Source organism: Mustelus asterias, chromosome 13, assembly GCF_964213995.1.
Source record: "Mustelus asterias chromosome 13, sMusAst1.hap1.1, whole genome shotgun sequence".
Classification (NCBI taxonomy): domain Eukaryota; kingdom Metazoa; phylum Chordata; class Chondrichthyes; order Carcharhiniformes; family Triakidae; genus Mustelus; species Mustelus asterias.
In genome coordinates this window covers 97,306,563-97,323,208 of record NC_135813.1, presented here as the reverse complement: position 1 = coordinate 97,323,208, position 16,646 = coordinate 97,306,563, and the positions used below count along the sequence as shown (strand labels likewise).

Sequence of the window (16,646 nt, the reverse complement as noted above, 5' to 3'; positions counted from 1 at the left end):
AATGGAAAGAAATTTCAGAGTACTTTAGTGCAGAGGGACCCGGGTGTCCTTGTGCATGATCACAGAAAACTAGCAGGTAATAAGGAAGGCAAATGGAACCTTGGCATTTATTGCTAAAGGAATAAAATATAGAAATACTGAAGTGTACAAAGCATTAGTGAGACTGCACTTTGAATATTATGTACAGTTTTGGTCCCCTTACTTGAGGAGGGATGTAGTTGCATTGGAGGCAGTTCAGAGGAGATTCACTAGGTTGATTGCAGAGATGAGGGGCTTGTCTTATGGACAGAGATTGGGCAGTTTAGGCCTATACTCTCTGGAGTTTAGAATAATGAGAGGAGATCTAATTGAGATGTATAAGATGATAAGGGGGATTGACAAAGTAGACGTGGAGAGGATGTTTACTGTCATAGGGCAATCTAGAACTAAAGGTCATAGTTTTTGGATAAGGCATGACAAATTTAAAACAGAGATGAGGAGAAACTACTTCTCTTAAGAGTTGTGAGTTTGTTGAATTTACTACCCCAGAGTGTGGTGGATGCCAGGACATTGTGTCAATTTAAGGAAGAGGTGGACAGATTTTTAATTATTTAGGGTTTGAAGGGTTATGGAGAATGAGCAGGAAAGTGGAGTTGAAGCCGAGATGAGATCAGCCATGATTGTATTAAATGACGGAGCATGTTTGAGGGGCTGAATCGCCTGCTCCTAATTCTTATGTTCTTATGTAAGAGTGGTATCTGTGTGCACTTGTGAATGAATGGCAGTTGGTTCAAAATTGTGACTGCAGCTTTCAATTTCTGGCAGCACCCTATAGGCTTGTACGAGTGGGCTGTCAGAGAAAAAACACTTCCTGAAGTGCTAAGCTCAGTCACAAGCACTCCTGTACAGTTCTGTTATGGGTCATGATGCTGTCTCACTATAAAGCAAAGTGCAAAGTACCAACCTCATAGCCCTGAGCACAAGAATTAACTGCTGAATATTGCAGTACCTTGTTTGAAGGTGCTGCCCTCAAGCTACAGTTTTGGTCAGGAAACAGCCAAAGTAGATGCCTTCTAATGGCAGAATCCCTTAAGCGCCTCCTTCATGAATGGCTGAACTTTACAATGAGTAAGCAATTACCTAGCCTGTGTGCTCAAAGAGCAGCAGCACACAGCTCCTATCTGATCAGACTCAAATTCCAAGGCCAAGTTAGCCCGGGTAAACCTATTTGAACAAATTCCAGTCCCAGGTCAAAGGAAACCCTGGCGAGAAAGATGATGTGGAGATGCCGGCGTTGGACTAGGGTAAACACAATAAGAGTTTTAACAACACCAGGTTAAAGTCCAACAGGTTTATTTGGTAGCAAATGCCATTAGCTTTCGGACTCCCGAAAGCTAATGGCATTTGCTACCAAATAAACCTGTTGGACTTTAACCTGGTGTTGTTAAAACTCTTACTGAGAAAGATGATCCACAGTTGATCTCGGGCCCAAGATGTGTACAGTCTAAAAGCAGCAAGTCCCTGTCTCCCTCTCTCAGCATTCTGTTACTGACTCAGCTGCAGCTTCCTCTGTCCCTTTTCATTAGGCACAGTGAGACTATTCTTAGCTTCTAGCTTATCAGACATTCCACCTCAGGAGAGCAGTCGGAATGTGTGGCTGACAGGGCTAAAAACAGAGTTGCATTTTCCAAAGCTGCAGTTAGGAGGGAAAACACCATCTTCCTGGGAGGGTTTGGCTTCCCCTTTCTAATAAAGATAATTGTGACAGGCAAGAGGCAGCTCTGGGATTGTCCCAGATTAAAGGTGCATATTTCTGAAAAATACCATGGCCACTCTCATAAGCTCTGTTCCCCTGTTACACTGCGCTGCTCAAATGGTTATCGATACAGTGCAAAGCCAGATGGTATTTGAATTATTTATTACATGAAATTCTCCTTTCTCACAAACACTGACAGTAGGGTGGGTTTCTCAAGCAAAATTGTCAATGATGGACGCACGTCAAGCTTCAAAGTCACCTTGATATTAAAAATTTGCCCCCTTCTCATCTGGAGCCTCCTATTCTTGCCAGTGTACAGAGTCCTAATTCCAATGACCCTCTGATAACTCACCCAAGTCACGATTCCTCATTTATGAGACCAGACATGAGCATCAGTGGCTACTCCACTACGGGAGGTATCACAGGCAAACCCGCCTAGCTCTTCAACATGACTAACTCTGGAATTACAAACAAAGGCTTCACTTTGGATGAGTTAGTTAAGGCCGTGATTAGCTGAGCCTTAAATAACAGGGACATTCCAACTTTGTTCACTGGTCTGTTGAATAAGTTTGGATGAAAAATCAAACGGTTGTTGGAAATACTCGGCAGGTCAGGCAGCCACTGTGGAGGGAGAAACAGAGTTAAATGCTTCAGATCGATGATTATCCAGTAGAACATTAACTCTGTTTCCCCCTCTGCTGATACTTTCTGGTCCACTGAGTATTGCTAGCAGTTCCTGTTTCTGTTTCAGATTTCCAGCGTCAGTACTAATTCGCTTTTGAAAAGGTGGCCGGACTGTGTATCCCAGCGAGAATCAGAGTTAAAAATCGAAAAGAAGAAAGCTTGCATTTATCATTCCTCAAAAAGTGCTCTTTAACCAATGAATTACTTTCTGAAATGTAGTCACCATTGTTGTGTAAGCAAATAGGACACCCAAGAGACACAAAGAAAGATCTCATCAACAGCAAATGAATCAATTTAGAATGAACTTTTCTTTTTGGTTAAGGAAAGAATCCTAGCCAGAACAGCACAAAAACTCCTCTCTGAATAGCATCATGGGATTTTTTTTTGTTCCCCTGAAAAGGCAAATGGTGACGACTTAACATCTCACCTAGAAAATGGCACATATACCACATGCTGCAGCACTCCTGTCAACCTAGACTATGTGCTCAAGTTGTGGAATATGTTTTAGAAGCCACAATCTCTTAATTTGAGGTGAGAACACGATCAACCATGTGAAACTGACATACATTTAATATCTCCAGAAAGATACACATAACAGATTCAAATCAAACAGGATATTGTCACTGTGACTCCCGCATTGATCAAAATGCTGATTAGGAGCATGTTTAGCTCAACACCATCAATACTGGTCCAGGACATGTTCCCAGCTGACAATCTCCTGTACAGCTGAGATCTTAACAGTACAGACTCTGGGCTTTACTATTTTCCACAACATCACAATAAGAAGTATAGATTTCTTAAAATTAGAATCAGCAAGTTCAAAGGAAAAGTCCAATGACAGACCCAGAGTAATCCAATCCATGAGAATTTAGCAAAAAGATTTTAAAGCCTCAGAAATGCCAAGCTGGCAGTTCCTCAACATGCCCATTCACACAGCCGTATATATTTCAGAGTTATTTTTACCCTAACATTATTTTATTTCATTAAAATAAAATATCATTTTTGATTCACTTGCAATGGTATACCTGTGTTAGAAATGGACTTAAAAAACATTCCTCTTGGATCACCATTTTACCAGTTATACCGTGCATTTACTGAAGCAAAGCCATCACTGCCTGACCCAAATCTGTATGTCCTGTATAAAAATCTTTAGTTCTGAGTACACTAAATTAACAAGGTCCCTGCAGTTCGATTCTGTTCTGCATTTTCTTGCACAAAATTCTCCACATTTAGTGGGGTTAATATTAACTTTTGCTGCATGCGTAAATGATTCAATATCAAATCACCTGCCCACATATCTCTCTCCTGGTTTTCAGTTCTGGAAACAAGTATTGGTAGAGGTGTACAACAGGCAGCAATCCAATATCAATTTATTTAATCCCCCACAATCAACATCTTGGGCATCGTCCAGAACTCAGAAGAGCAGGTCAGAGACTGGGTATTCTGCAGTAAGTAATTCACTTGCTGTCTCTCCAAAGCCTGTCCACTATCTACAAGACACAAGTCTGGAGTGTGGTGGAGTATCCTCCACTTGCCTGAGTGCAGCTCCAACAACATTCAAGAAGTCAAGACCATTCAGGACAAAGTAACCCACTTGATCAACAACTCAACCACCACCTTAAACATTCACTCATTTTATTACTGGCACACAGTGGCAGCAGCATGTAACATCTATAAGATACACTGCAGCAACTTGCCAAGACTTCTTCAGCAGAACCTCCCAAGCATGTGACTTCTACCACCTAGAAGGACAAGGGCTGCAGGCATATGGGAACACCTGCTTTTCTAAGTACTAATGTGAAAAGTTCCTTACACATCATTGTGACTTTGAAAAACATTGTAATTCATCAAAATCCTGCAACTCCCTCCATAACAGGTGTATCTGTACCATACAGACTGTAGCAGTTCAAGAAGGCCAGCAAGCCACCATCTTCTCAAGGACAATTAGGGGTGGGCAATAAATGTTGACCTTGCCAGTGACGCACACATCTTGTGAATGAATAAAAATACACTCTTGCCAAGAGTTTAAATTAAGCGAATCCTGCAATCTGACCAACTGTTAAAGAATGGACAGACAGGTTTAGGATCAACCAGGCAAAGTGAAACTCAAAGAAGGTGAGCAAGTCGGAAAGCAAAAGCTACGCATAATGTGATATGTTTCAGAGGAATTTATATTGTCACAATGACAGAGATTTAAAAAAACGTCAGTGCAATTAGAAAATTTTAAAAATGTATTTTAAAATTACTTGCTTCCTCTAATGTTGTAGTGAGTAAGTGCACCTGAGTGTGTCCTGAGCTTTACAGGGTTAGAAAGATCAAATTTCATTCCCAGGTCTGAATAAATTTACCAAGACAGATGTAATGAGGGCAAAGCAAATCCCGATCAGCTGCTTTTTGATTGGTTGCAGGAAACTTGAGATTTTGCACTGACAGTTTTAAAGTGTTACATGTATGATATACAGGAATCTTTCTATATTACACAGCAGAATTTTATATAATCTATGAAATAATTTTTGTACTGATTAGGAACAGTGTGATAATATACATTGTAGTATTACATGTCATAATGAACTGTGATTTACAACCGATCCATATAGCATCTTATCTCATCATCATCAAATTGCTCTTTTGGGAGCTTGCTGTGCATAAATTTGTTGCTGCATTTCCTACAATCACAAAAGTCCCGACAAGTAAAAAGTACTTTGGTTGTAAGGGGCTTTGGGATACCCTACATGTGCAAGGAGCACCCTCAGAATAATGGGGTTCTTTCTTTGTACAAGAGTGTTTTACCCTAGTGTAGGAATATAATTAATAAACAATTTGTATTTATATAGCATCCTTAATGTAAGAAATGTTCTAAGCAGCGTCAATCAGGAGGGAAACATGGGTTAACTGAAAGCTTGGGTCAAACTGATGAGTTTTATAGGTGGAAAAAGAGGAATGGCGACTGTTTTCCAAAGTGTGGGATTGAGACAGCTGAAAGATCCTTTCCCACTGATCGGATTCCGAGGAATAAAACACTCAGGGAGAAAGAGAGCTGGAACAATTTAGATATGATGTGGAGATGCCGGCGTTGGACTGGGGTAAACACAGTAAGGAGTCTAACAACACCAGGTTAAAGTCCAACAGGTTTATTTGGCGTATGCTACCAAATAAACCTGTTGGACTTTAACCTGGTGTTGTTAGACTCCTTACTACAATTTAGATAGGCAGGCTGGGTGGAGCTTTAACTGAGGATAAGAATGCTATATATATAACATGCTGGAGCCTGACAGCCAAAGTATGTTTTAGATCATGGGCAGTGGGTGTAGACAATTCTCTGAGAATATGTCTGGAGTTTTTGGAATGTAATGTCTAGGGGACCAGCACAGAGATCTTTAGATAGTCTCACGGAGGTCAAAAAATGAGGAGTAAATAAGATAAAGTTCATTTTGTTTAGTAGTTTTGGGTTCTTTAAAGGATTAGATTACAGGGTGTATTTGTGGTTTTAAAAGATATTGAGACTGAGGTAATCTAATGATGAAACTTGAGAGACCCTTAACTGATAAAGTATTTTTTCTCAATGTTTGTGATAATATTGATAAATATGAGAATGTTTCTGAATGACAAGTGCCAGAAATTTAATTTCAACAGCTACATCTTCACTAATAACATAGTTGATCATTCTCGATTCACATTCATAGAATCCTCATAGAATCCCTACAGTGCAGAAGGAGGCCATTTGGCCCATCGAGTCTGCACCACCACAATCCCACCCAGGACCTATTCTCGTAACCCCACATATTTACCTTGCTAACCCCCCATGACAAAAGGGTCAGTTTAGTATGGCCAATCAACCTAACCCGCATATCTTTGGATTGTGGGAGAAAACCGGAGCACCCAGGGGAAACTCACACAGACACGGGGAGAACGTGCAAACTCCACACAGACCATCACCCGAGGCCAGAATTGAAATCGGGTCCCTGGCGCTGTGAGGCGGCAGTGCTAACCACTGTGTCACTGTGCCGCCCCTAGTTGCTTAAGCACCAAAGCTTTCGTGCAAACTGCAACAAAAATGCTTACTATGTCAATTCATGTTTAAGAAATTTAAGAGATCTGTTGAAGTGATAAAAGAGCTCTTCAAGGTGGTTGGCAGATGTGATGGATCTTGGAGTCAACACTTATCAAAACCCAGGGCTTTTAGTGTTTTAACAGATTGGTTTAGATCAGTTAACGGAAAAATGATGGAGTCTTAATGAAGAAATGATTGGCAGATTGGAATGGCCTTGGATGCTCAAGTAAATGAGCGGTAGCTTTATCCCAGTTTTCCAGAGGTGAGAGAGGAAGAAGACTAGAGGGGGCAACACTTAGAAAGAGGCCACTTCAGGAAGAGAAAGATGTTTATGCAGGGGAAGCAGAAAGAAGGCAAAATAAAGTCAGTTCAGAGAGAGGGATAAAAGATATTGTAACCAATTATTTTCTGAAAGTAGTAGCCTAGAAATCATGTTGCCAACGTAAGCAGTGGAGCACTTCATGCATTCATACAAGTCCCACGGTCTGCAGTCTAATGGAAGTATTAGATCCTTTCAAATAAATAATGGATCCATTAACAAAGCTGGCATGAGGATGTTATACAAATTGGTTAATCAATGATATCCTTGTATTATCATCAACAGTAGTGTCTGGAGTAGAGAGTGAGCAAAGTAAGCAGAGAAACAGCCATCTGATGCACCAAACATGCGAGTTAGTCAGTGTGAACTTGCTGAAGCTGTAACCTACCATAACAACTATATTATACAAAGAGACAGAACCAGTTCACTGCAGAACATTCAACCTTGGACTGACAGTGCAACTATTCCCAGAGCAAATGATTGTAAACATTCTATTAGTACCATAGGCTTAAACAGAGATGATACGATTGCTGTGAACTATGTTGTTTCACAAGACCACCTCGGAACACAGAGACAGGAGTAGGCCATTTAGTCTCTAGTAGCCTGTTTCTCCATTCAATGAGATCACAGCTGCTCTGTGATCCAACTCCACCTCTGCCCCATACCCTTAAAACCTTTGGTTAACAAAAATCTATCAACCTCAGATTTGAAATTAACATATGGCCAAACATCATTTGTCATTTGCAAAAGAGATTTCTGGACTTTGACCATATTTAACATTACTCTGAAAAATCTTCCTCTAATTTTTAGACTATGGCTCCAGTCCTAGACTCCACAAGCTATGGAAATAGTTTCTCCCTATCTACCCTTTCTGCTCCCCTAATAATCTTGAAAACATTCATCACATCATCCCTCAACCTTTTAAATACCACTGAATACAACCTTATTTTGTAACATAACAGGCAGAGGTGATGAGAAGATTCTCCCTTGTATCCTAGTCTCCCAGACATAAAGACCAACATTTATATTTGCCTGTTTGATTATTTTCTCTGCCTCTTCATGACATTAATGATTTGTCTAAGTGGAAGTCCAAGTCTCTTTGGACTTCCATTGTTTCTAGCTTTTCAACATTCAGAAATTACTCTGTTCTACGTATATCTTTTTGTAACCCTGGGATGGAAACCATTGTTCAGTGCCATTATTTTCTTCATTACTGTTAATTTACTTATGTTAATTTCCATGAATTCCCATTCCTAATTCCGTGAGATGTCCTCTTCATCCACTGTAAATACTGCTACCAAGTAACATGTCCACCATTTTCTTCTTTTGATTTATAATTTTAGTGTTATCATTTTTGAAGACCTGCATTGTTCCCAATCACCCTCTTTTTTGTGTTCAGTTTGATATTCCTGACAAGTTTCTTCTCATACTCCCTTTTTGTAACTCTTACTATCTGCTTTGTCACCTTTTATTGATTCTCTGTGTCTCTCAGTTGCCAAGATCTGTGCTAGTTTTTGCATTTTTGTATGCCTTTTATTTTAGTTTTATGCTGTCACTTACCTCAAATCGTCCATGGCTGATTTTTTTGTCATGTAGAGTTTTTGTCCCTTAGAGGTATAAACTGGTTCTGTATCATGCAAAATTATTTTTTGTACACCTCCTACTTATCTTCTGTCATTTTACACATTAACAAATTTGCCCAGTTTACTTCAGATGGTCTCTGTTTCATATTGAAGAATCTTGGTAACTGTTTCAAGTTTCTCTCTTTCAAACACCATATTGAATTTGATCATATTATGATCACTATTAGAGAAGTTGCTATGCACTGCTGGGTTGCTAACTAAATCTGGTTTATACTCAGTACTAAATCTAATATGGTTCACTTGCTTGTTGTCTTGGGCACATTGTGGCAGAAAACTACTATTAAGAAACTCAAGAAAATCACTGCCTTTCTGTCTGAATTGGGTCTGCTTATTCCAATCTATATTGAGATTGAAAACCATCCTGACTTGTTGCATCCCTGACCAATCTCTGCACTTATACATTCTACCACTTCACACTGCTCATAGAGGCCTATACACAACTCCCCACCACAATCCTAATTCTTTTTAAAAAATTCTACCCATGAAGTTTCCATTGCCTCTTTACCTCTCATTATTACTAAAGCTACACCTTCACTTCTACTATTTCTCTATCTTTCTGCTAGACCTATAACCTGCTATTTATAGTTCCTGGTCCACACTGTCTTGCAGCCTTGCATCAGTAATAGCTACAATGTCATTTCCTCCCAAGTTGAATTTGAACCTGCAATTCACTCAATATGCTCCTTATACTCTATGCACATTTGGAACACACATCCTCAGATGTCTCGAGCCCAATCAGGCTTCAGCTGCTTCATCAATGACTTTCCCTCCATCATAAGGTCAGAAGTGGGGATGTTTGCTGATGATTACACATGAACATATGAAATAGGAACTGAAGTAGGTCATTTGGCCCCTTGAGCCTGCTCTACAATTCAGTAAGATCATGGTTGGTCTGTTTATGTTGAATTTCACATTTCCATCTACCCTTGACAACTTTTGATTCTCCTGCCTAACAAAAATCTATCTACTTCTGCCTTAAAAATATTCAGTAACCCTGCTTCCATCAGCTTCTGAGGCAGAGAATTCCAAAGTTGCACAACTCGCAGAGAAAAAATTCTCCTCATCTCTGTCCTATATACCTTTGATGTGGCACCTTAACAAATGCTTTCTGTAAATCCAAGTACAATATTCAGCCCCATTCACGACTCCTCAGGTACTGAATCAGTCCATGTCAATATGCAGCGATATTCAGGTTTGGGCTGATAAGCAACATTCCTGCCACACAAGTGCCAGGCAGTGGTCAGCCCCAACATGAGAGAATTTAACCATCACACTTTGACAATCAATGGCATTACCATTACCATAAATCCCCCACTCTCAACATCCTGGAGGTTACCATTGACTAGAAACTGAACTGGACCAGCCAGATAAATACTGTGGCTACAAAAGCAAGTCAGAGGCTAGGAACTCTGCAGAGAGTAAATCACCAACTGACTCCCCAAACTCTGTCCATCATCTACCAGGCACAAGTCAGGATTGTGATGGAAACTCTCCACTTAGCTCCTACAACATTCAAGAAGCTCAATGCCATCCAGAACAAAGCAGCCCACTTGATTGGTACCCCATCTACAACCTCAAACCTTTGCTCCCTACACCACCAAAATACAGAGGCAGGAGAATGTACCATCTACAAGATGCACTCCAATAACTCACCAAATCTCCTTCGACAGCACCTGCCAAACCTGCAACCTCAACCACCTAGGACAAAAGCTGCAGATACAAGGACATGCCACCACCTGCAAGTTTCCTTCCAAGCTAAACAGCAACCTGACTTGGAACTATAATCGCCATTCCTTCACTGTCACCGGCTCAAAATTCTGGAACTCCCTTTCTAACAGCACTGTGGGTGCACCTACACCACATGGGCTGCAGCAGTTCAATAAGGCAATACAACAGCACCTTACCAAGGACAATTATGAATGGACAATAAAATGGCCACATCTCATAAATAATTACACAAAACTATTCTACTGTTCTAATGTTTTATTCATATATGTCTTATTGCTCTCTGCTGGTTTATGTATTTTACATCTTTTGCATTTCCCCTTGCCTGTATTGCCTAAAGCACAATTTCTCTACTTTCTTATCATTAGTTTATTTTAAAACTATTATTTATTTCACCTTTTCCACTTGATCCCAGCCTTCCCTTATTTACAGTTTAAAGACCTTGTTACCGCCCTATCTATAATCTTTGAGAAAGAATGCCGAACAGAGAGACATTTTGTGAAGTAGAACCAAGTTAAAGGTTGAACTGCCATTGTGCCAAACTGAATTATGCTATATTGACGTGAATCCTGCGAACGATGTGCTGGTATAAATTGTTATTGCTAGTGTAGTTGTTACTATCTATGATAATTTGACAAATGTGCCATTTGTGTATACCGAGAATTAAGAAAATGAAGTAATATTGAAGATATATCTGAATGTTGTCATCATTTCTTGGTCTCTGGTTAGCCAAACGTTCCATGGTTTTCAACAAATCCTGCTATTTATTTAGATTGTTATCAGAACATATTCTTCTCATCATTCAGCATGTGGGACGGCATGGTGGCACAGTGGTTAGCACTGCTGCCTCACAGCACCAGGGACCCAGGATCAATTCCAGCCTTGGGTCACTGTCTGTGCAGAGTCTGCACATTCTTTCCATGTCTGCGTGGGTTTCCTCCCACAGTCTAAAGATGTGCGGATTCGGTGGATTGCCCAAGCTAAATTGACCCTTTGTGTCAAGGGAATTAGCAGGGTAATTAGGTAAGGTGACAGGGATAGGGCCTGGGTGGAATTGTTGTTGGGGCAGGTTTGATGGGCCGAATGACCGTCTTCAGCACTGAAGGGATTCTATGATTCTATTCTATGATTTAATACTGGACTATGTTGAAACAAACAGAAAATGCTGGAAAATCTTAGCAGGTCTGACAGGACTTGTGGAGACTGAACAGAGCTAACATTTCGAGTCTGGATGACCCTTCATGAGAGCTTTAATACAAATCTCTGCTAATAGGCTCTTTATTGCCAGATAATTCAGTAAAGTGTTAAGAATGAAACTTGGACAACATTGTCTTACATCCTTTTTGACTGAAGCTACTGAAAAAAGTGGGCTATCCTAAAATGTTTATCCAGAAGATCTGCCAGTTCCATGATAGTAAGAAGTCTCACAACACCAGGTTAAAGTCCAACAAGTTTATTTGGTAGCACAAGCTTCGGAGTTTCGGTGAGTCACCTGAAGAAGGAACGAGACTCTGAAAGCTTGTGCTACCAAATAAACCTGTTGGACTTTAACCTGGTGTTGTGAGACTTCTTACTGTGTTTACCCCAGTCCAACGCCGGCATCTCCACATCATAAGTTCCATGATAGCCACAGTCATGGAAGGTGGTGAAGTCTCCAACATGTCAGACAGGCTTGTGTTCTAACTCCTACCTTAGTGCTTTGTTTGCTTCTATGCTTGCTTATACCTTCAGAGATTGGATAAAGAAGTGAATATTCATTGAAGGCTGATTCCAGCATCTTTTGTCTATATCTTAAAATTCCAACAGAGGATATGGAGTTTGAAGCAGAGATCAGTGTCAAACAGGATGGGTGTGATTTTCTTGCTACTCTACTTGAACAGCGTAGTGGGGCAGGAAAATTAAGAGGGACCCAAAAAATTGGTTTTGTGCCCAGCGACCTTCCTGGGCCACTTTTTATGACACTGATTTAAATATTCAGTATCTCATTTCAATATGTTTAGTGAGCCTGGGACAGTATTGCCAGGCTCATTTGACTTTCTGACCTCGCATGTGGAGGTCCACACCAATGGGGATCACAGCTGGTCCCTAGTAACGGGGACCGGTGGGATCAGAGGCTATTGAAGCCCCCTAGGGGGGTCGGAGTGAGGGGCAGTGCCCCTTGGGCAGTGCCAGCCTGGCACTGCCAGCCCAGGACCCTGGCAATGCCTGCCTGGCACCCTGGTACATTGGGCAATGCGAAGGAGGCAGGGTCTGAGAGACAGGGCATCAAGTGGATGGGGCCAGATGGAGGTGGAGTCAGGCAGGGTGGGGAGGTAGGAGGGGAGGGAAGGGGGCATTTTGCATTGGGGGGTGGCAGCTAGTGATGGGGGAGGCAATTGGGAGTCGGGGCTGGCGATCTAGAGTCGGGGCCAGAAATGGGGGGGGGGGGGGTGCGGTGAGGTGGGTGGTGGAGTCAAGGCTGCCAATTGGCATGCCGGTGTTCGGGAGGGGGATTGGGGCCAGTGATCGGGGTGTGGGAATCGGAGCCAGCAATCATGGGGCTCGCGAATTCCGGGGGCCGGGCATGCATGATGATGCCCTGAGCACTCTGCTGCCGGCTTCTCTGGTGGGTTTAGGCTCTGCCTCCCCTACTGGCATGAATCGCGTGACAGTCTCTACATTGCACAGAGTACTGTAAATAATTAAAACCCAGCCCGTTGGACTCTTAGAGGGCAATTGCCCCAATTTTTTAGCACAGCAGGCTGGGAGATTCCAGCAGCGTCCACTAGCATCTCTGAGCCCACTAAACACTCCGACCTCGCTAGGAGTATTTCCTCCAGTGGGGTTTACAGTAGTTCCCCACTTTCAGGGAGCTAGCAGCCCGGCCCCACTGGAGTGAAGGGCGGAAATTGGGGCCACCCCGAGGGTTGGGCATGGGAGGGTTAAGTGCTCCCTGGGCATTGGCACCCTGGCATTGCCAGCCTGGATCCCCAGCATTGCCCAAGGGGCAAGGTGCCAATGCCCAGGGGAATCTTGGCACTGCCCACCAGGCATAGGGCACTGCCAAGGACAGGGGGCATTTGGGAGGTGAGGTCTAGGGGCGGGGCCTAGGGGGCGATCGGTGGGGGTGGGGGGTCTCGCTGCCACTCTGCATAGGGATCAGTGAGAGAAGGAGGGAGGCCAGCAATCAGTGAGGGCTGGGAATTAGTTGGGGGTGGTCAGGACTGTGGGGAAGGGGTACAGGACTTCTGGGTGGGGGTTCGGCACTGGGGGGGTGGATGTCTGAAACTTTGGGGGGTAATTGTCAGGGAGTTGTGTCTGGGCCCAGAAATGGTTGGGGCGGCCAGCGACCGGGCTGTGGGGGGGTGGGGGTAGCGCCAGCATTGCGGGGTTCACGGGGCAGGCCAGCGATTGAGCTGTCCAGCAATCAGGAGGCTGTCAGTGCAGGGTCACTGCATGTGCCGATCTCGGGACTCACAGATCGATGCATGCACAGTAGCCCAATCAGCGCGCTGCTTTCAGCCTCTCCAGTGGGAATGGGCTCTGCCCCTTAAACTTAATGACATCCACGCTGGTGGCCTCTGTATGCACAGAGTGTGGGAGATTCTTCTCTGAATTCCCACTGGGAAAAAAAGCGTGATTTACTCCAGTTTTCACGCAAATTCGACACTTAGAATTTTTGGGGGGAGAATTCCGGCCTTAGAATTATTTTGGGAAAATCACCCCAAATATCTAAATTGTAGAACATTTCAAATCGTCTCCACAAGCAGTGAGGTTGAGAATGGGGATGTGGTAAAAGCTGTCGATCTTTTTAGTCAAAGCCAAACAAGTGATCTCAGTTTTGCCAGTATTCGATTAGAGGAAGTTCTACTTAATCCCTGACGACATTGTGTACACAGTCTGATGGTGCAGTGATATTGGTGACATTAAGGTGCTGGAGGATTCCAGTTAGGTGTGATCAGCATTCATGTGGAAGTTGAGCAGACACCACAGTTAATGCCTCTGGGGCTGGGGGAAAGGGCAATGGTGAAGTTTTGCGTAGTCCTGAGGTGGCCTTGCAAAGCCCCACCGCCCCCCCCCCCCACCCCCCCAATAAAAAAACCATTGCTGCAGGTGAGCTGGCTGCACTAGGGCATGTGGCAGCGTAATCAAATCAAATGAAGGCAGACATATGGAAGATAACCAAAGACAGCAGAAGAGAATGGAGTTGGTAACCATGTAGAATTCTGCAACACTGTCACATGTTGATATGGCTCCAAACAAGTGCATTGGTTCGGGTGGAAACTGACTGAAGGGATTAAAACAAAATAAGGGAGACATTTTAAAAATAAAACCCAGCTCCAATCTTGCCAGGATATCAGCTGTATAAGTGGTGATGTGAGTGTTTAAGTGAGATGGTTTGAGACAGTGAAATATCCTATTCTCACCTGAACCCGTCTTCTCCAGTATAGTCGGTCTCTGGCACAGACAGGGAGCCAAAACTCACCGCTGGGTGCCCCTGGGTCAGAGCAGCGTTCATCCTGCAGGAGCTGCGGTGAAGCAATAGATAACAGATTGTGAGAGATATTCAGGAGACACACACATCAACTATCAGTATATCCAAGAAAGGAGAGGAGTAAAGTGCAAACGTACACTGTGCGCTATCTATAAAGGAGGATGTAATGTTGTATCCGGGAAGGTCACACAGTGTATATGTCTTGAGGCTCAGTGTCTCTGACTCCTGATAGATATGAAGATGCGAGCGGCTCGGGATCCTGACTCAGAGGTCACCCAGGCGGCACTGTGTCCAGCCTGATCCTGGCTGCCTCTCCCCGCAGTGGCGGACTCGCTGCTGCCGCTTCAGCGAGTGGATTCGCTGCCGAGAGCCCGGCAGAGCCGCTCTTCCCCAGCGAGTCTGCCCCTGCTCCTGACGTCATTTCAATTGCATTTAAAGGGGAAACACGGACAGATCCGGGGGCGGAGGGGGGTGGGGGGGAGACAGACGGGGGAGGGGAGGGGGGGGGGGGGGTTGGGGGGAGAGGTCTCGAGGGGGGGGGGGACAAATCGGGGAGGGGCGGGGGGGAGAGATCCCGGGAAAGAGAGACAGATGTGAGAGGGAGGAGACAGATCCCGGGAGGGTTCAGGACCCAGGGAGACAATGTCAAAACAACACAGGCTCCCAAAACAGAGCACTGCCTCCTCTGGCACCATTCTAAAAATCACTCTTCCCTTTCCCCTCTCCTACAAACACTGCCTGAAGAACCCTCCTGCATGTCACCCAAATGAGCTGCGTCGCTGAGACTATTCGGCCAAGGCGGTCATCACATTTGAGCGCTATCCTTCAGCGTACACATATTTTCCGATAAGAGTCACTGACTAACAATCAGGAACAGAAATGTTTGGCGACTTTCCCCTCTTCCCATCCCGCTGTAAAATGTAAGGTGTGAGATTAGATGAATACTATAAAGATTTGTTCGACCTTCCAAGACCAAAGACAATCTAATACCAGGACCAGTCTATCCACGCAAGGTCTGTGACCCAGTGCACGTTCCCAAATCACTGACATTCATCCAAAATACTGCAGCACATAGGTTAAGCAAGTCCTGTGCATCCCCACCCCTCTGCTTGCTCATTTACATTGGTTCCTGGTTGTGTAAAGCCTCAATTTTAAAATTCTTAGCCTTGTTTTCAAATCTCTCCATGACCTTGCCTCTATCTCTGTAATCTCCACTCCACAACCGTATGAGATATCTGAACTCCTCTTGCATTGACCTCTTGTGTGTTCCTGATTTTAATGGCTCTGCCTTGAGCAGCAGCCTGGGCCCCAAGCTCTACACCTCTTCTTTCTACCTGGCTTTCCTCTTTGAAGGTGCTCTTACCATCTCAAAGTCAAATTCTGTTTGATAATTGCTCCTGTGATGCATCTTGGATATTTACTTCATGAAGGCTGCAACATAAGTACAGGTTGTTGTTATTTTGGAAAATGAGCTCCATCAGAACTCTGTGGTTCTGTCATAGTAATAGTACTAAGAACCAGCTGAGCAGTCCTCCAATTTGACTAGTTAATTCATTTTCCTTTGATTTTTTTAAATGTATCTTCACACCCACAGTTTTCCCTTTGGGGAATAATGGGGGAAGTAGTGGAAGGGTACCTGAACTGATTATCAACCTGTTGAACCGCATTATAAATGCTCTTTCTGTGGCCAACAAGTCCTGGTGCTGGACTTGAACCTGGAGCTTTTGTTCCAGAGGTAGGGGATTAATGTAAAGATATTCTGGTTTAGTTTGCAATCTTAATCATTTATTCCTATTTTTTATTTGAATTTCTCTCACCTCTGAAAATGTAGTATGATATATCCTTGCCTATCTTCTATTGCTTCCCATCATTCTGAGAGCATTGGCCATTACTGTGGATATTCATGCTTAACTCTGACTATGATTATAAACCTCAGCTTCAGTTTCACAGAGTAATCTTTGACTGAAATTTCAGGGGGAAATTGATGATTCTGAAAGGAAAGTGAGAGTGAAGCA

At 43.4% G+C, this 16,646-nt stretch overlaps 1 protein-coding gene across 1 annotated transcript in view; it reads right to left on the bottom strand.

The window, feature by feature from the left end:
• Positions 1-15,023, bottom strand: part of inpp5jb (inositol polyphosphate-5-phosphatase Jb) — an 83,551-nt gene extending 68,528 nt beyond the window's left edge. The window contains exons 1-2 of the mRNA XM_078227678.1: positions 14,769-15,023; positions 14,564-14,665 (exon numbers count right to left, since the gene is read on the bottom strand). Of these exons, the coding sequence (XP_078083804.1) occupies positions 14,564-14,655 (92 nt within the window). The 5' untranslated portion in view covers positions 14,656-14,665; positions 14,769-15,023. The remainder of the gene's footprint in view (positions 1-14,563; positions 14,666-14,768) is intronic.
• Between the last annotated feature and the right edge of the window lie 1,623 nt (positions 15,024-16,646).